General features: G+C 47.7%; 1 protein-coding gene across 2 annotated transcripts in view; it reads right to left on the bottom strand.

Annotated features, from left to right (window-relative positions):
* LIN54 (lin-54 DREAM MuvB core complex component) overlaps window positions 1–25,306 on the bottom strand; it is a 78,617-nt gene that overhangs the window by 47,619 nt on the left and 5,692 nt on the right. For both annotated transcript variants that reach the window (XM_075352398.1, XM_075352399.1), the window contains exons 3-4: window positions 14,144–14,270; window positions 11,989–12,137 (exon numbers count right to left, since the gene is read on the bottom strand). In XM_075352398.1, coding sequence (XP_075208513.1) covers window positions 11,989–12,137; window positions 14,144–14,270 — 276 coding nt within the window. The remainder of the gene's footprint in view (window positions 1–11,988; window positions 12,138–14,143; window positions 14,271–25,306) is intronic.

Genomic DNA, 25,306 nt, shown 5'->3' with positions numbered 1-25,306 from the left:
CATTGAGGGAATCATGAATGCCAACATGTACTGTGACATACTGAGACATAGCATGATCCCCTCCCTTCAGAAACTGGGCACCAGGGCAGTATTCTAACGTAACGACCCTAAACACACCTCCAAGATGACCGCTGCCTTGCTAAAGAAACTGAGGGTAAAGGTGCTTGACTGGCCAAGCATGTCTCCAGACAAACTCTGAGCATCTGTGTGGCATCCTCAAACAGAAGGTGGAAGAAAGCAAAGTCTCTAATATCCACCAACTCCATGATGTTGTCATAGAGGAGTGGAAGAAGATAGCAGTAGCTACTATGACGCTCTAGTGAACTCCATGCCCAAGTGAGTTAAGGTAGGGCTTCAAAATAATGGTGTTCACACAAAATATTGACACTTTGGGCACAATTAGTGTACTCACTTTTCACTTGAATTGCTGTGAGATGAGTTATTTAAGTGCACACCAAATTTACACTGTTATTTAAGCTGTACACTGACTACTTTACATTGTACCAAAGGGTCATATCTTCAGTGTTGAGAAAAAGCAAAATATCCAGGGATAGTCCACCAAATCCAAGTTTTCTTAAAATTTAACTTTTATTAAGTCCATAAACTTGAGCCAACCATTAGCAACCAGACAACATGAAGTGACTTCCTGTCCATGGTATTTAAATAGTATGTTCAGTTGAGAGGCTAATTCAGGCCATGATGAAGGTGAATTTTTATCACCGAAACGTGTAGTCTGTATTACATTGCTCCATCTATACATGCTGTCTGGTTGCTAATAGTTGTCTCAAATTTATGGACTTGATAAAAGTTAAATTTTAAGAAAACCTGGTGAACTATCCCTGGATATTTTGCTTTCCCTCATTGTACTGTGGCGAGCTTCCATTTTGTCTCCGTGCGTGGTACTCCAGGAGAAGTGAAAGAAAAGAGCCTATTAATGGAACAAGTCTGAGGTAAGCTGGCACACATTTTGTTTTTTCTTACCTTTAGTGTTGTTCCAGAAAAAGATAAAAATTAAGTATTTACAAAAATGTGAAGGGTGTACTCACTTTTGTGACACTCATACATATTTACACACACACACACACACACACACACACACACAAATTTAACTTTAACACAGTTAGGGATATTTAGCTTTCGGGATAGTCCTAAAATGCACTCTAGCCTTTTCAGGTGAACTTAAAGAGGTTATCCACTACTTTATCATTGATGGCCTATCCTTAGGATGGGTCATCAAAGCCTAATCGACCAGGGTCTGTGTCATGGGGTCCTTCTCCCATATCACACAATCAACAGAGCAAGAGATGGGTGAACAATCCAAAGATCCTTTATTCCATGCAATCCAGAAGGTCCATAAAATAATCCACCACACAGAGGGTAAAGTAATCCAGTAATTGGATAAATGTCCCGGGGATCAGTCACAATCCTCCAGCAGTCCTTTTCCAGGGAAATCGGGGTTCCTCAACGGCTTTCTGGGGTGCTGCCTGTAGCCGCAGCTTCTCCCCCAGAGAATGAATCTTCCTGTTTGTCTCTTGTAGTTCTCAGAGAGACTGCATAATTCACCAGGTAAACAGAGAGGCTGGGTGGATTCCAGGCCCACATCCCCCAGACTTAGGGAAAAAAAAGCCAGGGGAGCGATTAACCTGCAAACAGGACAATGTGCACACAAGGCAAGCAAATGGTAACTGAGCTTAGCTAATTTACCTGCAGATAAGACAAGGAATACACCGAATCAATGGAGCAAGGCTCCTAAAATACGAGCCCACACAAAATGATACACAACCCACAATATCACACCATCACAGTCTGTCACCCAGCACCGCCGCCAATCAGCCGTTCTCAGTGCCAGTAGCAGCAGGCAGCCGGAAATGCAGAGTTCTGGAGCTTCACCGTCTTCGGATAGCGGCTGAGTACTGCACATCTGCCTGCTATTGATGTGCTTAGGAGACAGATGTGCGGTACCCGGTCGCGGCCATTATCAAAAGATGGTGCAGCTCCAGAACTGAGTATTTCCATCTGCCTGTTCCCGCCAGCAACAAGAACAGCTGACCGGCGAGGGTGCCGGTCCCCAGCTGATCAGAAATTTAGGACCTATCCTAATGAAAGGTCACCAGTGTTAAAGTAGTGGATAACCTCTTTAGTGTGATATTCTTTAAACTTTTGAAGGCATATGGTAAACTGTTTAATGTTTCACTATTTTTGATCAACTTGCTATTCTCTAACAAGGAGCTTAATGGAAAAAGTCACAACAGGTGTTTAATCCATGAATCACCCACTAAATTTTGGGGATTCAATTAAAATTGGTATTTAAACATTCCTCTTCATCATGCTGTTCACATTTTGACATCATGAGACCAAGCCAACATTGATACTATTGATCAACTGTACCTCACCATTGTGAGGCTTGAAGCAGGAGGTTCTTAGATGGAAGTGGCCACTTAGGTTAGTTTGTCATAGAGTGTCAGCAGGTTTGAACAGAGATACAGAGAGACTGGCAGAGTCACAGACAGGCTTAAAAGTGGACGTCCTTTGGTCACATCTCTCTCTGATGACCATTTTATTGTGAACAATGCCCTTCGGAACTGAATAATGAATTGCACACAACTCCAAGCATATTTAAGGGAGGTGAGAGGAACTCGAGTCACCTCAGACCATTAAAAACTGTCAGCGTGGTATGCGTGCTAGATGACTGCAAGGGTACCTGAGCACACCGCCAGGAACAGATGCCATCGTCTTACTGGACAAGGGACCAGTGGGCTTCAGTGCTGTTCACCGATTAAACACAATTTATGCTAAACAGAAAGGATGGCCGCCAATGATGCTGGAGACGTCAAGGAGAGTACTTTGCATCAGCCACTATTGTCACCAGATGAGCTATTGGTGGTGAAGGTATTACAGTGTGGGTAGGTGTGACAAGTCAACACAGAACTGCTCTACACTTTGTGAATGGTACAGTGACACGCTCCTACTACTTCAATAACATCAATAATCCATTTATTGTGCCTCTGCATGAACAACACAGTCCTGATTTCCTCTTCATGGATAACAATGCTCCAGCTCACTGAGGTCACATCATTGTGGAACGGCTGCTGGAGACTGTGGTATGTCAAATGAGGTGGCTACACTTTCTCCAGATCAGGATCCCATAAAAAACCTATGGGATCAACTGAGTCACAGTGTAGAGGCTTGTAACCTCAATGACCTGAGGGCCGCCCTTCAAGAAGAGTGGGATGTCATGCCTCAGACAATAATTCGACTTGTGAACAGCATGAGACATCAATGTCAAGCTGTAATTGATGTTCAAGGCCACATGACATGATATTGAGACATCAACATTTTTGAGGGGTTTATACCCACCAGTTGTTGGCTTTTGCTTCAATAAATTGTTTGAGATGAGGAAATCACCGTCACATGCTTCTACTTAAATGCCCTATTTTCATGTTAAAATATCACTGTATCATGAACTTAAGTTTTACATAGATTTCACCCAAAAAAAACAAATTTCCCTAACGTTTTCATAGTGTAAATACAGTACAATGGGGAAAATAAGTATTAGATACACTGCCGATTTTGCAAGCTTTCCCAGCTACAAAGAATGGAGAGACCTGTAATTATCGTACGTACACTTCACCTGTGACAGACAAAAAATTTTTTTTAAAATATCCAGAAAGAAGGGAATTTTGTTACTTACCGTAAATTCCTTTTCTTCTAGCTCCAATTGGGAGACCCAGACGATTGGGTGTATAGCTACTGCCTCCGGAGGCCACACAAAGCATTACACTAAAAAGTGTAAGGCCCCTCCCCTTCTGGCTATACACTCCCCGTGGGATCACGGGCTGCTCAGTTTTAGTGCCAAAGCAAGAAGGAGGAAAGCCAATAACTGGTTTAAACAAATTCAATCCGAAGAACATCGGAGAACTGAAAACCGTTCAACATGAACAACATGTGTACCCGAAAAAAACAAAAATCCCGAAGGAAACAGGGCGGGTGCTGGGTCTCCCAATTGGAGCTAGAAGAAAAGGAATTTACGGTAAGTAACAAAATTCCCTTCTTCTTCGGCGCTCCATTGGGAGACCCAGACGATTGGGACGTCCAAAAGCAGTCCCTGGGTGGGTAAATTAATACCTCATATTAGAGCTGCAAAAACAGCCCTTCCCTACGAGGAGGCAACCGCCGCCTGCAGGACTCTTCTACCTAGGCTGGCGTCCGCCGAAGCATAGGTATGCACCTGATAATGTTTGGTGAAAGTGTGCAGACTCGACCAGGTAGCTGCCTGGCACACCTGTTGAGCCGTAGCCTGGTGTCGTAATGCCCAGGATGCACCCACGGCTCTGGTAGAATGGGCCTTCAGCCCTGAAGGAACCGGAAGCCCGGCAGAACGGTAGGCTTCAAGGATTGGTTCCTTGATCCATCGAGCCAGGGTGGATTTGGAAGCCTGCGACCCTTTGCGCTGACCAGCGACAAGGACAAAGAGTGCATCCGAGCGGCGCAGGGGCGCCGTGCGGGAAATGTAGATTCTGAGTGCTCTAACCAGATCTAACAAATGCAAATCCTTTTCATACCGATGAACTGGATGAGTACAAAGAGAAGGTAAGGAGATATCCTGATTGAGATGAAAGGAGGATACCACCTTAGGGAGAAACTCCGGGATCGGGCGCAGCACTACCTTGTCCTGGTGAAATACCAGGAAGGGGGCTTTAGATGACAGCGCTGCCAGTTCGGACACCCTCCGAAGAGACGTGACCGCTACCAGAAAGGCCACTTTCTGTGAGAGTCGAGAAAGTGAAACATCCTTCAGAGGCTCGAAGGGCGGCTTCTGGAGAGCAACTAGTACCCTGTTCAGATCCCATGGGTCTAACGGCCGTTTGTACGGAGGGACGATGTGACGAACCCCCTGCAGGAACGTGCGTACCTGAGGAAGTCTTGCTAGACGCTTTTGAAAAAATACAGATAGCGCTGAGACTTGCCCTTTAAGGGAGCCGAGCGACAAACCTTTTTCCAACCCGGACTGCAGGAAGGAAAGAAACGTAGGCAATGCAAATGGCCAGGGAGAAACTCCCTGAGCAGAGCACCAGGATAAGAATATCTTCCACGTTCTGTGGTAGATCTTAGCAGACGTGGGCTTCCTGGCTTGTCTCATGGTGGCAACAACACCTTGAGATAATCCTGAAGACGCTAGGATCCAGGACTCAATGGCCGGGAAGGACCTTCCCTGTGATAATGAGGTGGGAAGAAGCCACCACTGAAGCGAGTCCTTGGCCGTCTGGGAGAGGAGGACTTTCTTGTCTAAGGACGTCGACCTCCCGTCCCATTGGCGGAGAATGTCCCATTGAAGTGGGCGCAGATGAAACTGGGCAAACGGAACTGCTTCCATTGCTGCCACCATCTTCCCCAGGAAGTGCATGAGGCGTCTTAAGGGGTGCGATTGACCTTGAAGGAGAAACTGCACCCCTGTCTGTAGTGACTGCTGCTTGTCCAGCGGAAGCTTCACTACCGCTGAGAGAGTATGAAACTCCATGCCAAGGTATGTCAGTGATTGGGTCGGTGCCAGGTTTGACTTTGAAAAGTTGATGATCCACCCAAAAGTCTGGAGAGTCTCCAGCGCAACGTTTAGGCTGTGTTGGCATGCCTCTTGAGAGGGTGCCTTGACAAGGAGATCGTCTAAGTAAGGGATCACCGAGTGTCCCTGAGAGTGCAAGACTGCTACCACTGCTGCCATGACCTTGGTGAAAACCCGTGGGGCTGTCGCCAGACCGAAGGGCAGGGCTACGAACTGAAGATGGTCGTCTTCTATCACGAAGCGTAGAAAGCGCTGGTGCTCTGGAGCAATCGGCACGTGGAGATAAGCATCTTTGATGTCTATTGATGCTAGAAAATCTCCTTGAGACATTGAGGCAATGACGGAGCGGAGGGATTCCATCCGGAACCGCCTGGTTTTTACGTGCTTGTTGAGCAGTTTTAGGTCCAGAACAGGACGGAACGAGCCGTCCTTTTTTGGCACCACAAACAGATTGGAGTAAAAACCTTGACCTCGTTCCTGAAGAGGAACAGGGATCACCACTCCTTCTGCCCTTAGAGAGCATACCGCCTGCAGAAGGGCATCGGTTCGGTCGGGATGTGGGGAAGTTCTGAAGAACCGAGGCGGAGGACGAGAACTGAACTCTATCCTGTACCCGTGAGACAAAACGTCTGTTACCCACCGGTCCTTGACCTGTGGCAGCCAAATGTCGCAAAAGCGGGAGAGTCTGCCACCGACCGATGATGCGGAGGGAGGGGGCCGAAAGTCATGAGGCAGCCGCCTTGGAAGCGGTTCCTCCTGTTGCTTTCTTTGGGCGTGAGTGAGCCCGCCAGGAATCTGAGCTCCTCTGCTCCTTCTGAGTCCCCTTGGACGAGGAGAATTGGGCCCTGCCCGAGCCTCGAAAGGACCGAAACCTCGACTGTCCTCTCCTCTGTTGAGGTTTGCTTGATCTGGGCTGGGGTAAGGACGAATCCTTACCCTTGGACTGTTTAATGATTTCAGCCAATTGCTCACCAAACAGTCTGTCACTAGACAATGGCAAACTGGTTAAGCATTTTTTGGAAGCAGAATCTGCTTTCCATTCCTTTAACCACAAGGCTCTGCGCAAAACCACAGAGTTGGCGGACGCCATTGAGGTACGGCTCGTGGAGTCTAGGACCGCATTGATAGCGTAAGTCGCAAACGCAGACATTTGCGAGGTTAGGGACGCCACTTGCGGCACTGATGGACGTATGAGAGAGTCCACCTGCTCCAGACCAGCTGAAATAGCTTGGAGTGCCCACACGGCCGCGAATGCTGGAGCAAACGACGCGCCGATAGCTTCATAGACAGATTTCAACCAAAGGTCCATCTGTCTGTCATTGGCATCTTTTAGTGAAGCCCCATCTTCCACTGCAACTATGGACCTAGCCGCAAGCCTGGAGATTGGGGGGTCCACTTTTGGACACTGGGTCCAGCGTTTGACCACGTCAGGGGGAAAGGGATAACGTGTATCCTTAAGACGTTTGGAGAAACGCTTGTCTGGACAAGTATGGTGTTTCTGGACTGCTTCTCTGAAGTCAGAGTGGTCCAGAAAAGTACTCAATTTACGCTTGGGATACCTGAAATGGAATTTCTCCTGCTGTGCAGCTGCCTCCTCTGCTGAAGGGGCTGGGGGAGAAATATCCAACAGTCTATTGATGGCCGCTATAAGATCATTTACCATAGCGTCACCATCAGGAGTATCCAGATTGAGAGCGGTCTCAGGATTGGACTCCTGATCAGCTACCTCTGCCTCATCATAGAGAGAAGCCTCTCGCTGAGACCCTGACCAGTGTGATGACGTCGAGGGTCTTTCCCAGCGAGCTCGCTTAGGCTGCCTGGGACTGTCGTCCGAGTCAGAGCCTTCAGCCTGTGATGCCTGAGACCCCCTTGTAGCCTGGACTAGTTCCAACTGAGGGGGACCGGGGAACATTGCATCAACAGTGTCCATGGTCTGAGTGACCGGCCTGGACTGCAAAGTTTCAAGGATTTTTGTCATAGTCACAGACATCTTATCAGCAAAAACTGCAAACTCTGTCCCCGTCACCGGGGCAGGGTTAACAGGCGTCTCTGCCTGGGCCACTACTAGCATAGACTCCGGCTGACGAAGTGGCACAGGGACCGAACATTGCACACAATGGGGGTCAGTGGAGCCTGCCGGTAGATCAGCCCCACATGCGGTACAAGCATATAAAGCCTGTGCCTTGGCACCCTTGCTTTTTGCGGATGACATGCTGTTGTCTCCTCAGAGCAATGGGGTATAAGCCAAGAAGCGACCGTACAGTGCAATATATATAGGTACAGACAAAAAGTACACTAAATAACACTGTGGCACTAGTGGGGTCAGCACTTTTGTGCTGCTTACCGCCCGCTAAACAGCGGGTGTGTGGTCGCCAGAATCCCTTGTCTGGGTCTCCCAGGGCTATGTCCGTTCTCCAGCTCAGACTGCATGCAGGAATGGCTGCCAGCGTCCTGTGAAGAGGGGCGGGCCGTGGGCGTGCTGCAGACAAGAGCGGGAAACTGGCGTCCCACTGTGCCCAGTGAGGGGGCTGGAGTATGTAAATAAGACTCCAGCCCTCGGCGCTGACTGATTGTACAGCGTCTCTCCCCTTCCGTGATTGACAGAGTTGGGGGCGGGAACGAAACGGAGCTAGGCCGCAAAAGCCGGGGACTAGATTTATGAGCGCTGCCGTCGTAAAAGCGCGGTCAGCGCGAGTCCCCGGCGCACTACAAGTCTCAGCCGCGCCGCCGCTCCAGGAGCGGTCGGCGCGGTAGTTCCCAACACAGAAAATCACTCAGCTAAGCTGTAGTGAATAAGACCCAGGCGCGCAGCGCTACTGTCCCCGGCGCACTAGAACACCCAGCAACTCTGGCGTGTGTCTGTGCCTGTCTGTTCGGGGACACAGAGTACCTGAATGTTGCAGGGCCTTGTCCCTGACGGCACTCAGCTCCGTATCCAGCAGGATCTCCGGGTCTGTGGATGGAGCCCGGCCTCAGAGTCTGGAGGCCGGTAAGATCCCACTTCCCCAGAGCCCTTCAGGGGGATGGGGAAGGAAAGCAGCATGTGGGCTCCAGCCTCCGTACCCGCAATGGGTACCTCAACCTTAACAAACACCGCCGACACAGAGTGGGGTGAGAAGGGAGCATGCTGGGGGCCCAAGTATGGGCCCTCTTTTCTTCCATCCGACCTAGTCAGCAGCTGCTGCTGACTAAAACAGTGGAGCTATGCGTGGATGTCTGACCTCCTTCGCACAAAGCTTGAAAACTGAGCAGCCCGTGATCCCACGGGGAGTGTATAGCCAGAAGGGGAGGGGCCTTACACTTTTTAGTGTAATGCTTTGTGTGGCCTCCGGAGGCAGTAGCTATACACCCAATCGTCTGGGTCTCCCAATGGAGCGCCGAAGAAAAACACATTGTATGATGCTACATAATTAATTTGCATTTTATTGTATGAAATAAGTATTTGATCACCTCCAACCAGCAAGAATTCTTGCTCTCACAGACCTCTTATTTTTTTCTTTAAGAAATCCTCCTACTCTGCACTCATTAATTGTATTAGTTGCACCTGTTTGAACTTGTTACCTGTACAAAAGACACCTGTCCACACACTCAATCACACTCCAACCTCACCAGCATGGCCAGACTTGCAGACCTGCACAAGGCTACAGGACAATAGGCAAGCGGCTTGGTGAGAAGGCAACGACTGTTGGCGCAATTTTTAGAAAATGAAAGAAACACAAGATGATTGTTAATCTCACTCGGTCTGGGGCTCCATGCAAGATCTCACCTCATGGGGTAAGGATGATTCTGAGAAAGGTCAGGAATCAGCCCAGAACTACACAGGAGGACTTAAGGGTGCTTTACACGCTATGACATCGTTATCGCTAGCGATGTCGTGTGCAATAGCACCCGCCCCCGTCGTACGTGCGATATGTGGTGATCGCTGCTGTAGCGAACATTATCGCTACGGCAGCGTCACACGCACATACCTTGTCAGCGACTTCGCTGTGACCGCCGAACAATCCCTCCTTCAAGGGGGAGGTGCGTTCGGCGTCATAGCAACATCACTAAGCGGCCGGCCAATAGAAGCGGAGGGGCGTAGATGAGCGGGCTGAACATCCCGCCCACCTCCTTCCTTCCTCATTGCCGGCGGGACGGAGGTAAGAAGATGTTCGCCGCTCCTGCAGTGTCACACATAGCGATGTGTGATGCCACAGGAATGACGAACAACATCGCTACTTACCTGACAACGATTTTTTGAAATTAAACGATCTCTCCAAAACAAACGATTTTTTTTGCGATCGTTTTAGGTCGCTGCAGCCTGTCACACACTGTGACGTCGCTAACGACGCCGGATGTGCGTCACAAACACCGTGACCTGACGATATATCGTTAGCGATGTCGCAGCGTGTAAAGCCCCCTTTAGTCAATGACCTGAAGAGAGCTGGGACCACAGTCTCAAAGATTACCATTAGTAACACACTACGCCATCATGGATTAAAATTCTGCAGGGCACGCAAGGTTCCCCTGCTCATAGCACACGTCCAGGCCCGTTTGAAGTTCGCCAATGACCATATTGATGATCCAGAAGAGGCATGGGAGAAGGTCATGTGGTCAGATGAGACCAAAAATAGAACATTTTGGCATGAACTCCACTCGCCATGTTTGGAGGAAAAAGGAGGAGTATAGCCCCAAGAACACCGCCCCATCCATGAAGCATGTGGGTGAAAACATCATACTTTTGGGGTTCTTTTCTGCAAAGGGGACAGGACAACTAGGCCATATTGAAGGTAAAATGGATGGGGTCATGTATTGTGAGATATTGGCCAACAACCTCCTTCCCTCTGCAAAAGTATTGACGATGGGTTGTGGCTGGGTCTTCCAGCATGACAATGACCAGAAACAAACAGCCAGGGCAACTAAGGAGTGTCTTTATAAGAAGCATTTTAGGTCTTGGAGCGGCCTAGCCAGTCTCCAGACCTAAATCCAATAAAAAAAAAATCTTTGGGAGGGAACTGAAACTCAATGCTGTCCAGTTACAGACCAGAAACCTGAAAGATCTGGAGAAGATCTGTATGGAGGAGTGGGCCAAAATCCCTGATGGAGTGTGTGCAAACTTGGTCAAGAACTACAGGCCTCTCCTTTCCTTGTAGGTGGGAAACTTGCAAAACTGTCAGTGTATCAAATACTTATTTTCCCCACTGTGTGTGTATATATATATATACACACATATGTGTGTGTGTGTGTGTGTGTGTGTGTGTGTGTGTGTGTGTGTGTGTGTGTATGTATGTATGTATGTATGTATGTATGTATGTATGTATGTATGTATGTATGTATGTATGTATATATATATATATATATATATATATATATATATATAATGTTTACATATTTATTCCCCATTTCTTTTACATGAACTCTGTGTTTTACCTTTATCACAAGTGTGGTACTTTTCTTTGAACAATTGTTGATTATTACCAAACTACAGAAAGCAGGCCACAAAAGCCGGCCAGACACATTAGATGGCTCTGCCATACACAAGAGCATTTGTTTGGCCTAGCGCTCGTGTTTTCTACTTGTTGTCTCCAACCAGTATATTTCTGGAAGACATTAGAATCAGTAGCCTGATATTGCAGCAGGGCTCCAATACAGACTGTCAGCTGAATCAGCCAACATTGGGGCGGGTGCAGCATTATGCGCTGCTCTCAGATTACGTGGCAAAAAAAAAAAACAGGTGACAAATTCCCTTTAAATGCAACACATTGACTACTGTAGGCTTTAAAAACAATACATATATATCTCTCGATAAAATTGTTTAAATGCATTAAAAATGCTTGGGTTCTTTAATTCTGAAAATTTCTATTAACAACACAAATTCATGAAACACAAGTGTGAATGAACATAGTATATGCATAATATATTGATAGGTTTCGGCCTAAGCCACACAGCATGAAAATCGGAGCGAGTGGAATGCGATAAAACATCATATTCCACTCGGACCAATATTAGCCTACAGTATGTGTCAGCACCCATGAGCGATTTTCTCAGCCCTAATCAGACCGAGAAAACAATCGCAGCATGCTGCGGGTGCAATGCGATCCTTGTTTCTCTCGCACCCATTCAAGTCTATGGGGCGAGAGAAAAATTGCACTGCACTCGCAGTACATCAGTGTACTGCGAGTGCAGAGCAAGAATGGCAATAGCCGGCTACGGAGGAGAGAGGGAGAGAAATCCCTCCCACCCCTCCGCAGCGCCGGCCCTCCCTTCTTCAGCGCCGACCCGCCCCTCCTCAGCTGTGGTCCAATCGCAAGATCGGACCTCAGTCGCAGTGACATTCACATGACACTTCGCTCCCGCTGTGCTGCCAGCGTGAGCCGAGTGTCATGCAAGGATCGCAGTAGATCCCCGTGTGGCCCCGGCCTTCCACACACACTGATCCAGAACATTACCTTTGTAGGAGGAGATTTTAGAGGGGATATGGCAATTTTGTTGGATGCTTGAATTGATGACTCCAGAGATGTCCCAACGACTCCTCCACTTTCAGTGATTGTGATGGCTTTGGTTGCACCTCCAGAACTACTGTGAGAAAGCACTCTGCCTGTAAAGGAATATTAACCCCTTAATTTCCGCTGATACTCCATTTTAAAGTCTTAAGTAATTGGCCTTTTTTGTATTGCAATATGTTTGTAAAGGGGTTGTCCACTATTCGGACAACACCTATTCAATCGCCATATTCCCTTACGTAAAATAAAAACCGCCTGTGTGCCTGTGCTCATTCCAGTGAAGTCAGTGGCGGTTCAGTGGCTGCTAATATGCCGATTCACTCGCATGTCCTTTGAATAAAACGGACATTGAAAACTGCTCCTTTATTTTCTTCCTCTGAATGTCAATTAAGTCTGTAGGAAGTGGGAGTTAAGCAGCCCATTAACGGCCACTTTACCCTTATAACTTAACGTCATGTGAGCCCCAGGAGACCCAGCACCGATGTTGCTGGAATGGTGCCAGTAACAAGTACAGGTTGTTATATGGGAAACCAAGGGGGTTGTCTGGGTAGTGGATAACACCTCAAACATTCTAGAATAAGAGCTGCATAGGAGACTGAGGTCCCTTGCTGTGAGATAGCCAGGAAACATTCGGAGAAACGGTACATTATCTCAGTAATGGGAACCTTCACTGAATACAGATTTTACCTCAGGATTGAGAATTTTGATAATGACTGATCAATTATGAGAAAGAAGGAAGCAGAATTGTCTGATGAGATATGTTACAAACTTGGTTATTTTCATGACTACTATTGATTTACGAAAAAAAAATTAAAATCACAATTACGCTTTATCCCCTTCACGACTTTTGACATAAGTTAGAACATGGTCGGATAGGGGTTCACGACCTATGACAAACTGACGCCATGGTGATCGTGCGGGCACAGGAGCTTTTTTTAAAATTTAACATCTCAAAGAAAAGCAAAATAAACAGAGCATATTACAGCAACCAGGCTGAGTACTGAGCTTACTTTTCAACCTGTACTATTTAAAGCGGACCAACCACCAGTATTTTGCAGTATGAGGTAAAGGCAGTGCCATACTGTCACTAAGATGCTGAATCCAGGCATACCTGTTATAGAAAGATCGGATGCTTGGTTGATGAGATCTTGAATCAAAATTGCAGAAATGCACTGCACTCTGATGGATGCAACATGGGCAGGCCTTTGTGGGTCAGGTCCTCGGCGTTTATTCTTCCTCCTCCGGCATTCCCTTTTCTTTATTTGAATATCGCGCCATACCGCCATTGCTGTTGTTGCCGCCGCGTGCACATTGCCACAGTAATTCTGCCTTCATTAAAATGGCACCAGAGTCCGCACATGCACGGACCGCAATCTCCAGCGCCATTTTATTGAAGTCACTGCGGTGAAGACTAGGAGCATCAGGGACACGTCCGCAGATTTTTATTTTTTTTTTTTACATAAAGAAAAAAGGGACAAGCCAGGAGAATGCTGGAGGAGGAATAAGCGCTGAGGACCTGACCCATAAAGGCCCGCCCCCGCTGCACCTGTCAAAGTGCAGTGCATTTCTGCAACTTAAAGATATTTTATCAACCAAGCATCCGATCTTTCTACAACAGGTGTGCCTGGATTCAGCATCTTAGCCTATTTGTGCACATTGCGTAATTGCATGCAGTTACGCTGCGATCTGCACCGCAGTGTAACTGCATGCGTCCTGCGTCCCCTGCATAATCTATGAAGATTATGCAGGAGCCGTGCGCACGTGGCGTATTAGAGCGCAGCGCTTCGGCTACTGCCCGAAGCGCGCTTACTAAGAAGTGACATGTCACTTCTTTCCTGCGCTCTGTATGCAGCCGCCGCTCTGTCTATGGGAGGGGCTGCAGTCAGAGCGCATGCAATCGGCTTTTTTTTTTCTTTCATTACGGACTGTTTCTGCAGCGATTTGAAGCGCACGTGTGCTGTTCAAATCGCTGCAGAAATTTCTGCAGTGACAATACGCAACGTGTGCACATAGCCTTAGTGTCAATATGGCACTGCCTTTACCTCATAGCAAAATCCTGCTGGTTGGTTCTCTGTAAAACAAAAAAAAGCTGCACACTTACCAGCAAACACTGAAGTTGACTGAGTGGTCTGCGAAGAACCGATGGTTTTGTTGTTTGATGGTTTTGCAATGATCAGTTTGGTGATTACGGCACCAGACGATGTTGATAAAGGAACTTTCTTAGCAATCTAAACAATTAAAAAAAATAGACAAAAATACTAATAGCAACAGAAAAAAAAACATTATCACTGCATTTTCTATTTAGCACAATTTTTCAAGATTTAAAATGGATTTTCTATAGGCATGGTCTACAAAAAATAATAAAATAAGCCTGAAGACAAAGTAAACTAATAGACTGGACACTATGATAATGACGGAGTCGGACGATCGTCTGATGTCTACCGTGTTTTTCCAAAAATATGACACTGTCTTATACTTTTTTTGTCCCCTCCCCTCCCCTCCCAAAAGCACTAGGGCTTATTCTTGGAGGAGGTTTTATTTTTGGAGAAAAATGGATGGGGGCAAGTTTACCCCCAAAAAAGCAGACACCCCACTTCCCAGGTGACTCATACTTACCAGACTCAGATGTCTGTGTGGCTCCCAGGTCTTCCCTGTGATCTCCGGTGGGTGCTGCACACCGTCCTCCCCTGCTTCTGGCTGACACACACGCTGACACACACACACGCTGACACTGACACACACACGCTGACACACACACTACATCCAGCGTACAGAATACTTCTGGCCGCAGGGAATGATGGGAGGAAGTCACATATTCGTCCCGCAGGTCCTGTAAGCAAGCATTCTTGCGCTCCATTGCACTGCCTCCCAGGTTTCTGCCAGCCAGAAGAAATCGGTGTCCCTGGATGTGGTGATTGTGTGTGTGTGATGCGATGTTTGTGTGTGCGATCTGATTGTGCGCGGGTGTGAGATCGGATGTGCGCGGGTGCGAGATCGGATGTGTAGGTGTGCGATCTGAGTGTGTGTGTGTATGTGTGTATGTGTGTATGTGTGTGTGTATGTGATCGGATGTGTGCGGATGCGAGACCCCATTAGGGGGTCTTGCCCCCAGACCCTCACTTCTATTATAATCAACTATGCCCACGTGGACATAGAAAAACAATGTTTATTCAGTCAGGAAACGTCAGGCCAGAAACATAGGGCTGTATTTTGAACACGCCCCATCACATGACAAGTTACGTCATACCTGTCAGGACTCCGTGCGCTCTAACATCTACCGAATTAGCATAAGTATTATATAATTGGTTTAATTTCACTTGCAGGACCTGTGTGAGGTCATACCCATGTGACCAGAAGGGGCGGGGCCTCTGCCAACAGAAAAATGCTGCTTTCTAGTATCAGCTATGTTGGCTGAGGCTCCGCCCCTTCTGGTCACATGGGCATGGCCTCACCACGGGTCCTACAAGTTCAAAGTAAATCAATTGTATAATACTTATGCTAATTTACCAGGAGGAGGAAATAACTAGGAATTCCCTGCCCCCCCCCCACGAAATTATCTGCTCCTCAGCTGCTGTCACTCAAGAAGCTGCTGATTTTATAAACTTTACTTTCTTGGATTTCAAAACCTAAACATCCGAGCTGATTACTACAGGTATGTATAGAATCAGCCTAATAGTGCCAGTATAGCACTGGCTTTAGGTTATGTATGAAAATCCTGGTGATTGGTTCCCTTTAAGGCATCAGTGGCTCTCTCACAGAAAGCTCAGGGGCGCTAAGCAAAGAGCACTCCTGTGTAGGGGAAAGTCGGGAGAGATAGTTGCTGGCCGAACCATCATTTGTCCAACAGCTATGTAAAGTGTATGGAGAGCTATACTTATCCCCTTGCTGCAAACTTTTCTCGGTTAGGCCCCAGCAGTCAGTTCCGGCTCACGCTGCGCTCTGTGAGACCCAGAATACTGGTGAGTGGTGACGTCAGGAACATCACCGCTCATCACTCTAATAAACAGTGATGTTCCTTACGTCACCGCTCATCATTGTCCCACTCATGGAGTGCAGCGTGAGCCGAAACTGGATGTTATTGAAAGTCTACGGAGCCTCATTCTGATGGTCCACAGACCTTGATCTAGGTAATCGAGGAACGTCGTGGGAACCGCTGGACTGTTTTGGAAGTGGGAGCTTTGCGTTGTAATAAAAATTGGTGAAGGAGGGACAGTCTATTGTTTTCATTTACGTTTTATATCTTTCAGGCTTCTATTTGTGGACAACATCAGAATCCTTAGACTACGGCATACCTGCTCGGACTTTTAAAAAACAAATTAAATGGTGAACAAGGAAGAGTGTGTGTGAGAGAGGTTTTTTTTAAAAAAAAAAAAAAAAAAAAGTATTGTGTGTATTTATTTCTTTACACTTACTAGGTTAGTAATGGGGTGTTTCATAGACTCCTCCCCATTACTAACAGCAGGGCTTGATGCCAGCTGACACTACACAGCTGACATCAATCCCAACTACTATTACCCCAATTACTACTGCACCAGGGCAATCGGTAAGAGCTCGGCCGGAGCACTAGAGTAGGAGCATCTCATGCGATTCTCCTCTTCTGGGGCAGCTCCACATTCTCCTGCAAGTTGCAACTTGTGCATCGATGTCCATACAGAGTAAGTGTGGATGTTTAAGGGTACATTCCCACAATCAATGTTGAGTTTTTGACGCTGCAGAACTTCTGTACCAATTCTGCATCATAGCTTTCTTGTTGTTTTTTTCCTTGCGTTTTTTTGTTACAGGGATGGTTTTCCTATAGCCAGCTATATGTCACAACTCCCCTACATATTATACACTTGCACCCTTTAGTGCCTTGCATGTTGCACTAAGGGGTGTTTAGCCTGGTTTAATCTAATAAATAAATCAATAAAAACGGTGTGTACTCCCCCTATTTTTTGTAACCATCAAAGGTAAAGCAGACAACTGCAGGCTGATATTATCAGGATAGGAAGATCCATGGTAATTTGGCCCTTACCAGCCTAAAAATAGCAGCCTCTACAGCTGCGGGGTGTTGTAGATGGCCAGACTTCCCACAGAGAAGGCAGAGAGAGTTTATGACTCGCTCTGTCTTCATGATCGCATTATACACAGCCTGAACCAGCACTTGTGTACACAGACTAAAAAGCACTGACAGCGCTTCTTCCTTTGGACTCAGTGGTCAAGTGATCACTGGGTGTGCGGAGGGAGCAGAAGTTGCAGGGTCCTAATACACAGTCAGCTCTGCTATTGAGGCAGGCGAATGAATTTCCACTGTAACCAGGGCTAATTTACCAGCCCCAGTAACAGCAGAAATCAACAATAAAATAATAACGTATTAATACGTTAAAATGCCTCCCAAACATATTTTAAAACCTTATGTGTATAAAATAAAGTGTGTAATATAAAAAAAAAAAGTGTCCAATAATAAAAATTTCTACAGAAAGGGGAACAATCCTTTATGGTTGTAAAAACAACCAACCAACATCTCCTGTGATATGCTTATCTCCTAGTGAACAAAAGGATTGGTTGGTAGAGATCCAACAAGCCGGCTCCTTCTCTTCCCTAACATCATCTAATTGGGGAGATTTGGGAGGCCCCCCGAACACCGTCACAGTTTACAACAATGCAGAAGATGAAAACTACATCATATCTGCACTAATCGTGCAACTAAACAAGCACGATTTAGCACAGATTCGCCATTACATATTTTATTCTGCTGAAATTCCACTGTGGGCAAATCCAAAACAGATTTCTCTACTAAAATATATGATAAAGTTTGATAAATCAGTAAAACGCGTGAAATAACGTAGCAGGAGCTGAAGTTGTCAAAAAATATATCAATTTCTAGTATTTTCCCGCAAATATCATCAGATATCAGCAACAAAAAAAAAATATGAAGCCCCATGTAAGACAGAAAAAAATGCAAATAATTATTTGAATATCAGACTGAGAAAAGTTTTTCAAACTCTTCATACCAGATGTATGAAAAAAAAAAAAAAGAAAAACTTAAATGTGCTGGTCTTGAACTGGTTAAGCATGTACTGCAGCCCAATAGAAGCCTATGGCAACCTTACAACATGAACAATGCAGGAATGGGTGATGCTGGAATAGCCCTTTATTGAGCCTTGGTGGTCCCTTACAGAATCCACTGCCCAGTAATGCAGCTGGCTACCCAATGTGCAGGAGGTTACAACACAGCCCCATTATGGACATCCACAGCAACACCACATCTGAAGACTGTCGCCAAACACAAAAGTAGAATTTCTGCACCAGTGAATTAGTTGCCAGACTTGGGTCTTGATTTCGGAAAACACAATTGGTGGTGTAACCCCAACCTTTCTTGATCCTACCTGGGTTGTAGTTCCTTGCACAGCCCAGAGCACCATTATGAAGGGAAAGAACCAAAAATGACCCTCAACCCTCATACTAATGATCAGTACAGGTCCCAGAATGTCAGAACCCCAAAATAATATGTTATTGAATATCCAGATGATGTGCCATAACATTGTGATGGAAAAACCATCAGTCTAAACCATGGCTGGGCGAAGTGTGGCTCACAGGCCACATCTGGCCCTCTGCCTTCTCCAGTCCAGTTCGCAGATTGAGAGCCAAAAGGCTGAAATAGGTCACCATGGGCGGCAACGTGCCCTCTGCCACCGCTATCTGCATCCTGGATTCAGCGGATAGCGGTGAATACATTGGTGGAGGCGAGGCTACCGGCCAATTCTTCCACCAATCAGCGTGTGAGTAAGCTGTAGTAGAGCACTGGGGGAATTAGTGAGATGTATGTGTTTTGTTTGGGGGGGATTTTTCATGTGCATGAGTGCATACTATATAAAGGGGGCTCATGTATATAGGAGGCTATGAGGGGCTCATACTGTATTACTGTATTTTATAGGCTTTGTGGGGGGGTTCATACTGTATTTAAGAGGCTATGTAGGCACTCATGCTGTATTTAGGACGCTGTGTGGGGTTCATAATGTATATAGACAGGCAATGTTGGGGCTGACTATATAGAAGGACTATGAAGGGGCTCATACTGTATATAGGGGTCTGTGTGGGCTCGTACTGTATATAGGGAGTTATGTGGAGGCTCATACTGTATTTAGAAGGCTGTGTGGAGGGTTCATGCCGTATTTAGGAGGCTATGTGGGGGCTCATGCTGTATTTAAGAGGCTGTGTGGGGTTCATAATGTATATAGAGAGGCTATGTTGGGGCTGACTATATAGAGGGGCCATGTGTGGGCTATTAGTGTATATAGGGAAATGTGGAGGCTCATACTGTACGTATGAGTTTGTGTGACGCTCTTACGGTATATAGGGAGATGTCCGCATACTTAATTTTGATCAATATTAAATGAAACTATAAATACAAAATATTTCTAATTAAATACTATTGAGCAGAATTAATTTTAGCCTATTGGTTCAGCCCTCCACACCATTCATGGTCTCTCATGTGGCCCCTCGGGAAAATTAATTGCCCACCCCTGGTCTAAACTGAAAGGGTTTATCTCACAAATAACATTTATCATCTATAAACAGGGATACAGTACCCGAATATTTACTTTTAGAAGCTGATAAAGGAAATTGTAGCAAAATCCAATCTGTCTGATAGTCGCTGATTACTGGGACCCCACTGATTTTGACAATGGGAGTCCCATGTAATGAAGTGGGAGTGCGCACGTGACCACCACTCTCATGGACAGTAGTCACACACGTAACACGATGTTACATTTCTCCTCGGTTCTCATGTTCAGTGGAAGTCCGAACGGTTGTATCCCCACCGATCATACATTTACCACTTTTCTCATGGAATTGGATTGTACTGCAATTACTATTCTCATCAATTTACAAAAAATATGTATAAACATTAGGGGACTGGAGCCTGAAGACAACCGGGAGTGTAAGGGATGGTTCACATATAGCACCGAGAGCATAAGAATAAGGCCTAAGCCACACGGCATGAAAACCGGTGCGAGGAGTGCGATAAAGCATCGCATTCCACTCGGACCAATATTAGCCTGTCGGCACACATGAGCAATTATTTTCTCAGCCCTAATCGGACCGAAAAAAACAGTCGCAGCGTGCTGCGAGTGCAATGCGAGACTCTTTCTTTCGCACCCATTCAAGTATATGGGGCTGAGAGAAAAATCCCACTGCACTTGCAGTACACCGGTGTACCGCGAGTGAGGGCGAGAATGGCAATAGCCGGCTACGGAGGAGAGAGGGAGATAAATCCCCCCCCTCCCTCCGCAGAGCTGGCCCGCCCCCCATAGCTGAGGTCCGATCGCACAGTCAGACCTCAGTCGCAGGGACACTCTGCTCTGCTGTACTGCCAGCGTGAGCCGAGTGTCATGCGAGGGGATCGCATTAATCCCCGTGTGGCTCCAGCCTTACCCACAGCATTTATCACGACCAGTGCAATGTTTTTCTCTCAACTGGTAACTTGCACACGGTTGTGTGAACGCAGCCTAAAGCCTCAATCACACATACGTGTGCCCCAGCCCAAGTTTAGATCATGATGCGTGATTGGCAGCAGGTCTCGTAAGCAGAATCTGCCCAACTCGTAGGCATATGTGAAGCTACCAAGGTCATGCCGGGAGACCTGCAGCCGGTCAGTGCATCACGGATGTGTGAATTAAGCCTAAGTATAAGCCCATCACTGCAAGGTCATATGCTCCATGAGTTAATAGAAAAACATGAGAACAACATAAAATGCGCATATATGCTTTAATAAAGTAAATAGCGGTAGTACATGTAAATAACATAAGGTTAACATTGAACAAAAAGCATAAAAGGCATCCAATCTTGTCACCGTGCGATGGCTTTTACTTTTCTCGATCAAACAATGTTAACCAAATCCCTATGTTACTTAAATGTACTACTACTATTTACTTTATTATAGGGTTAATACTCACTTTGTAGTGTTTCTCTTGGGTTTTGTCATGTGTGAACATGTTCCTATTGCAACTATACCAACATGTGCTCTGGCTCATTTTTTGTTTTTTTTCTTAGGAGTAAAGGTACCGTCACACTAAGCAACATCACTAGCAACATCGCTGCTGAGGCACAACCTGCTAGCGATGTTGCTGTGTGTGACATCCAGCAACAACCTGGCCCCTGCTGTGAGGTCATTGGTTGTTGCTGAATGTCCTGGACCATTTTTTAGTTGTTGCTGTCCCGCTGTGAAGCGCAGATCGCTGTGTGTGACAGCGACAGAGCAACAACTAAATGTGCAGGCAGCAGGGAGCCGGCTTCTGTGGACGCTGGTAGCCAATGTAAATATCGGGTAACCAAGAAGCCCTTCCCTTGGTTACCCGATATTTACCTTCGTTACCAGCGTCCACCGCTCTCAGCTGTCAGTGCCGGCTCCTGCTCCCTGCACACGTAGCTGGAGTACACATCGGGTAATTAACCCGATGTGTACTGTGGCTAGGAGTGCAGGGAACAGGGAGCCGGCACTGGCAGTGTGAGAGCGGCGGACGCTGGTAACGAAGGTAAATATCGGGTAACCAAGGTAAGAACTTCTTGGTTACCCGCTGTTTACCGTGGTTACCAGCGTCCGCAGAAGCCGGCTCCTGCTGCCTGCACACGTAGCAGAGTACACATCCGGTAATTAACCCAATGTGTACTGTGGCTAAATGTGCAGGGAGCCAGCGCTAAGCGGTGTGCGCTGGTAACCAAGGTAAATATCGGGTTGGTTACCCGATATTTACCTTAGTTACCAAGTGCAGCATGCTTCCACGTGTAGTGACGCTCCAGCGATCCCTGCCAGGTCAGGTTGCTGGTGGGATCGCTGGAGCGTCGCTTAGTGTGACATTCCAAGAGCGACCTCCTAGCAACTTACCAGCGATCCCTATCAGGTTGTATCGTTGTTGGGATCGCTGGTAAGTTGTTTAGTGTGACTGGGCCTTAACTAAAACACCATAGAAAGTGGAAAAAAAATTACCTACATATTATTATTATCAGATCAATGCCACATGCACGCGAACACGAACAACAGTGCCATAAGTCTAAAGCTGCAGCAGCAGTCAGCTTGTCGCTGCAGGTCCAGCACACAACTGGTTTTGCTGGGAATAATGTTACGTGGAAATTACATTTATATGTCCACTTTTCATGTTCATAATAACCACTTGGCAGATCTACTGACTGCAATCAAGATCCTCGCAGGCTGAAACATTGGCCATTTTGTATATGGAGACTATGGAAAAGAGCCGTAATATGAAAATATGAGCTTTATTATTTACTGTTAAAAGTTGATAAAAAAAAAAAACTCACATAAATATAAAAGAGTGACTAACAAAAAAAGACAAAACAGGTGTAATATAATGGATATCAAAAAAGACCCCAAAATAGGGTTGGTCAGGCAGGAGACGGGATCAGGAGCAGTCAGGGAATGCATAGAGTAAAAAAAAAAAAAAAATGACATCAATAGTGCGTACCCGGTGTCAGATTTATAACTGGGACCCCTTTGGGGGGCTATGCAATCTATATCATACTCCCTCCTGTTAGCTAAGTGACACTTTTCCTATCCCATATTATTTATTATTATTAATAATAATATGTATATTTATTTATATATATATATATATATATATATATATATATATATATATATATATATATATATATACTAGAAGGTGGCCCGATTCTACGCATCGGGTATTCTAGAATTTACGTATTGTGTAGTTCATGTATGATTTTTGTTATATATATTCTATATATATATATATATATATATATATATATATATATATATATATATATATATATATATATATATATGTTGTTGTGTGTAGTTACCAAGTGTTTGTGTAGGGCGCTGTACATGTTCTGGGTGTTGTCTGGGTGTGATGGGGGGTGAGAGCGGTGTTGTTTGTGTGTTGCGTTGTTTGTGGAGCGCTGTGTGTCTGTAGCGTTGTGTGTGTGTTGCGCGGTTTGTGTGTGTGTGGTGTGTTTTGGGGGAGGTATGTTTTGTGCAATGTGTGTGTTGTGCGGTATGTGCGTATATTTGTGTGTGCAGCGTTGTCTGTGTGTGGGTGTCTGTGTAGGGCAGTTGTTTGTGGTTCCCAGTGTGTGTGTGTGGTGTGTTGTGCAGAGTGCGCGCGTGTGTGTGTGTTGGGGGGAGGTGTGCACTTCCCATCGTGCTCCATCCCCCATGCAGCGCACTCCCCATCGTGCTCCATCCCCTATGCTGCGCACCCCCCATCGTGCTCCATCTCCCATCCTGCGCACTCCCAAACGTGCTCCATCCGCCATGCAGCGCACTCCCCATCGTGCTCCATCCGCCATGCTGCGCACTCCCTTTCGTGCTCCATCCCCCATGCTGCGCACTCCCAAACGTGCTCCATCCCCCATGCTGCGCACTCCCAAACGTGCTCCATCCCCCATGCTGCGCACTCCCAAACGTGCTCCATCCCCCATGCTGCGCACTCCCCATCGTGCTCCATCCGCCATACTCCGCACTCCCCATCGTGCTCCATCCCCCATGCAGCGCACTCCCCATCGTGCTCCATCCCCTATGCTGCGCACCCCCCATCGTGCTCCATCTCCCATGCTGCGCACTCCCAAACGTGCTCCATCCGCCATGCTGCGCCAGCATCAGCCTCTCTGGCCGCAGCATCAGCCTCTCTGGCCGCAGCATCAGCCTCTCTGGCCGCAGCATCAGCCTCTCTGGCCGCAGCATCAGCCTCTCTGGCCGCAGCATCAGCCTCTCTCCCCGCAGCATCAGCCTCTCTCCCCGCAGCATCAGCCTCTCTGTCCCCAGCATCAGCCTCTCTGTCCCCAGCATCAGCCTCTCTGTCCCCAGCATCAGCCTCTCTGTCCCCAGCATCAGCCTCTCTGTCCCCAGCATCAGCCTCTCTGTCCCCAGCATCAGCCTCTCTGTCCCCAGCATCAGCCTCTCTCCTTCCAGCCTCCCCCAGCATCAGCCTCTCTCTCCTTCCAGCCTCCCCCAGCATCAGCCTCCCTCTCCCAGACTTCCCCAGGATCAGCCTCTCTCCTCCCAGCCTCATTCCTCCCAGCCTTCCCCAGCATCAGCTTTCCCCTCCCAGCCTCCCTCAGCATCAGCCTTCCCCAGCATCAGCCTCTCTCCTCCCAGCCTCAGCCTCTCTCCTTCCAGCCTCCCCCAGCATCAGCCTCTCTCCTTCCAGCCTCCCAAAGCATCAGCCTCCCCTTCCCAGCCTTCCCCAGGATCAGCCTCTCTCCTCCCAGCCTCCTTCCTCCCAGCCTTCCCCAGCATCAGCTTTCCCCTCCCAGCCTCCCTCAGCATCAGCCTTCCCCAGCATCAGCCTCTCTCCTCCCAGCCTCAGCCTCTCTCCTTCCAGCCTCCCCCAGCATCAGCCTCTCTCCTTCCAGCCTCCCTCAGCATCAGCCTCCCCTTCCCAGCCTTCCCCAGAATCAGCCTCTCTCCTCCCAGCCTCCGTCCTCCCAGCCTTCCCCCGCATCAGCTTTCCCCTCCCAGCCTCCCTCAGCATCAGCCTTCCCCAGCATCAGCCTCTCTCCTCCCAGCCTCAGCCTCTCTCCTTCCAGCCTCCCCCAGCATCAGCCTCTCTCCTTCCAGCCTCCCTCAGCATCAGCCTCCCCTTCCCAGCCTTCCCCAGGATCAGCCTCTCTCCTCCCAGCCTCCGTCCTCCCAGCCTTCCCCAGCATCAGCTTTCCCCTCCCAGCCTCCCTCAGCATCAGCCTTCCCCAGCATCAGCCTCTCTCCTCCCAGCCTCAGCCTCTCTCCTTCCAGCCTCCCCCAGCATCAGCCTCTCTCCTTCCAGCCTCCCTCAGCATCAGCCTCCCCTTCCCAGCCTTCCCCAGGATCAGCCTCTCTCCTCCCAGCCTCCTTCCTCCCAGCCTCCCCCTCCCAGCCTCCCTCAGCATCAGCCTTCCCCTCCCAGTCTCCCCCAGCATCAGCCTCCCCAAGCATCAGCCTCCACCAGCATCAGCCTCTCTCCTTCCAGCCTCCCCCAGCATCAGCCTCCCCCAGCATCAGCCTCTCTCCTCCCAGCCTCCCTCGTCCCAGCCTCCCCCAGCATCACAGCCTCCCCCAGCATCAGCCTCTCTCCTTCCAGCCTCCCCCAGCATCAGCCTCCCTCTCCCAGCCTTCCCCAGGATCAGCCTCTCTCCTCCCAGCCTCCGTCCTCCCAGCCTTCCCCAGCATCAGCTTTCCCCTCCCAGCCTCCCTCAGCATCAGCCTTCCCCAGCATCAGCCTCTCTTCTCCCAGCCTCAGCCTCTCTCCTTCCAGCCTCCCCCAGC

Source organism: Anomaloglossus baeobatrachus, chromosome 1, assembly GCF_048569485.1.
Source record: "Anomaloglossus baeobatrachus isolate aAnoBae1 chromosome 1, aAnoBae1.hap1, whole genome shotgun sequence".
NCBI classification, from domain to species: domain Eukaryota; kingdom Metazoa; phylum Chordata; class Amphibia; order Anura; family Aromobatidae; genus Anomaloglossus; species Anomaloglossus baeobatrachus.
Note: the sequence above shows the minus strand (reverse complement) of the source record. Positions and strands in the feature narration are given on the sequence as shown.